The sequence below is a fragment of the Haliaeetus leucocephalus genome, unplaced genomic scaffold (assembly GCF_000737465.1).
Source record: "Haliaeetus leucocephalus isolate CR32 unplaced genomic scaffold, Haliaeetus_leucocephalus-4.0 Scaffold173, whole genome shotgun sequence".
Lineage (NCBI taxonomy): Eukaryota > Metazoa > Chordata > Aves > Accipitriformes > Accipitridae > Haliaeetus > Haliaeetus leucocephalus.
In genome coordinates, this window is record NW_010972609.1 from 15,363,788 (window position 1) to 15,366,095 (window position 2,308).

The window sequence follows — 2,308 nt, forward strand, 5'->3', positions numbered from 1 at the left end:
GGATAAGGCGTGTTGGGGGGGGGGGGGGGGGGGGGGGGGTGTTAAAATTCAAGCTAGAATCTTAAGTAAAGGGATCTAACAGGCTTTTTTTCAGGATTTTCCTATGCCCACTGTAAGGTTTAGAGAAGATTAATTAAGATATTGAACACAATTTACTGTCCCTTCTATACATAATTTAAGACACCTGAAAGAGGTTAGAAATCATAAAAGATGGCTGCCTAAAACTCCTTTGGGGGGGGGGGGGGCGAAACACGGAGGACCCCTTTTCCTGAAAGTGTTTTACATTGTTCAACCGCAACTATTAGACACTTCATAATTATGGCCATTAGCTGTTTTGTCATCTAATGGCATTATCATAATGCTAAAGAGAATGGAGACCACAATTATCTCAGCAGCTGCACACAGTCATCTCCCAATTAAATACATTCAGATGACAGCTGTTTTCCCTCCACTAAAATAAAGTTGGTACCACTTACCTGACTACCTAAAGACTCTAGAATCCTCAAATGTGGAATATAAGCAATCAATCTTGAATTGACTTAAAATAATAGTTACTTAGAAATACAATTTAAAATCAGAATACCCTAATTAGATCATAAAAACTGATTTTTATCTAAGTCTTCTGTCTTAGTATTTGGACCACAAAATATCTTCACCTCTAGCTGTTATAATAAGCATGTATATACGCATGTAACATATATATATGTGTGTGTGCGTGCATACAATGAACAGACACCACGATTCTGCCTGACCTTATTACCTACATTTAATATATGCAAATTGCTCAGGGGTCATACAAGACTGCAACATCTCGATTAAAAAGTACTGATTTCTCACGAAGGAACTTGTTGAGATCCTTGTGCACGACAGACCTACCATGCGCTGGCTCAGGGTGGATGCCGTGCTCCATAGTGAATATTACACCCAAAGCAGTTTTCAACTTGCCTACAGCTAAGCGGCTTTAACATCTTCCAAAAGTCATCGTCCCCCTTCCTGTCTAAAAATAACAGCGATGACATTTGTACACGACAGGACAGGGAGTTAGAGCAAGGGCAATAAAAGGGACAAGGAAAAGGAGCATCACCTGTCTCTCGTTCTCCTCCAGCAGGACTGCAACACGGGTAGCACACCTATTCAGTCAGAAACAGATGCTGTGCAGCGAGCTGGAAAATCAGGAGTCCCCGCACTAAAAATCACTAAAGAACGGACGACACTGTTACCTACTTCATTTCCATGCTCAGAATGAACAACTCATTTCAACTCCCAGGGTAACTTTCTGAAGAAAATTGCCTGAAGCCAGATCCTGCTCTGCCTGACAGATGTCCCTAAGAGCTCCCGAACCGAAATACAGCATTTCTGTTCAAAATGAGAGAAACTTCCCCCCGGAGCGTGGCTTTTTCTTGTTTGTTTTGCTTCACACCTATGAAAAAAAAACACCTCAGAAGACCGCATCTGCAAGCCGTCCAAGCCTTGAGCACCGGGCCGGTCTTGGAAAGCTCCGCCGCTGAGGAGACCGCCGGGGCTGCCGCTCTCCCGCCTCCGCGGCGAGGACGAGCCCTGTGAGGGGAGGCGGGGAGGGGGCACGGCGGCAGCGCGGGAGCGGTCACCTCACGCTTCAGGCACGGCGGGCAGGCGTGAGGGGCAGCCCGGAGAGCCCCTCGCACCGACGGCCGCGCCGGGAGACAGCTTCCCCGCTCCGGGCAGCCGCGGCTCGGCGCGGACAGCGGGGCCGCCACGGCTGACAGGACAAGCCGCTGTAACGGGAACCCGGCGCGGAGCAGGTGGGCCCGGCGGGCGGCGGGGCGGGTACTCACACGGTGAAGTGGTACACGAAGCACTTCCAGCCCGTGGGCCGCTCCAAGAAGTTGTAGACCCTGCCCTGGACGCTGCTGCGGCTCAGCAGGGGCTTGCGGAGGCTGTAGATGGAGACGCGGGGGTCGAGGCTGACGGGGGGCCGCGGACAGTCGGCGTTCACCACCACCACCTCGCTCTTCAGGCGCAGCGGCCGCTCCGGCTCCGGACTGCAGCCCGCCGGCGGCTGCCCGCCCTGGGCGGCGGAGAGTGGGGCGTAGTGGGCGTTGGGGGTGCTCTCGGCCAGCTCCAGCGCCGAGGGCTTCTTACCGGGCGTCATGCTGCCTTTCCTGGGCAGCGACAGCCGGCCCAGGCTCCGGCTGTTCTGCTCGCCCGGGGGGGAGCTGGAAGACATGGCTGGGGCAACTCGGGGAGGCCGGGCGGCGCGGCGGTGTCAGGGCTGCGCTGCCCCAGGAGCTGCGGGCCGGCGCCGGGCGCCCTCTCCCCCCGCCGCCGC

General features: G+C 54.0%; 1 protein-coding gene across 1 annotated transcript in view; it reads right to left on the minus strand.

Annotated features, from left to right (window-relative positions):
• The window catches only part of KCNQ1 (potassium voltage-gated channel, KQT-like subfamily, member 1), a 368,288-nt gene extending 366,082 nt beyond the window's left edge, over positions 1-2,206 (minus strand). Inside the window, exon 1 of the mRNA XM_010563880.1 lies at positions 1,815-2,206. Coding sequence (XP_010562182.1) covers positions 1,815-2,206 — 392 coding nt within the window. The remainder of the gene's footprint in view (positions 1-1,814) is intronic.
• Positions 2,207-2,308: the final 102 nt, after the last annotated feature.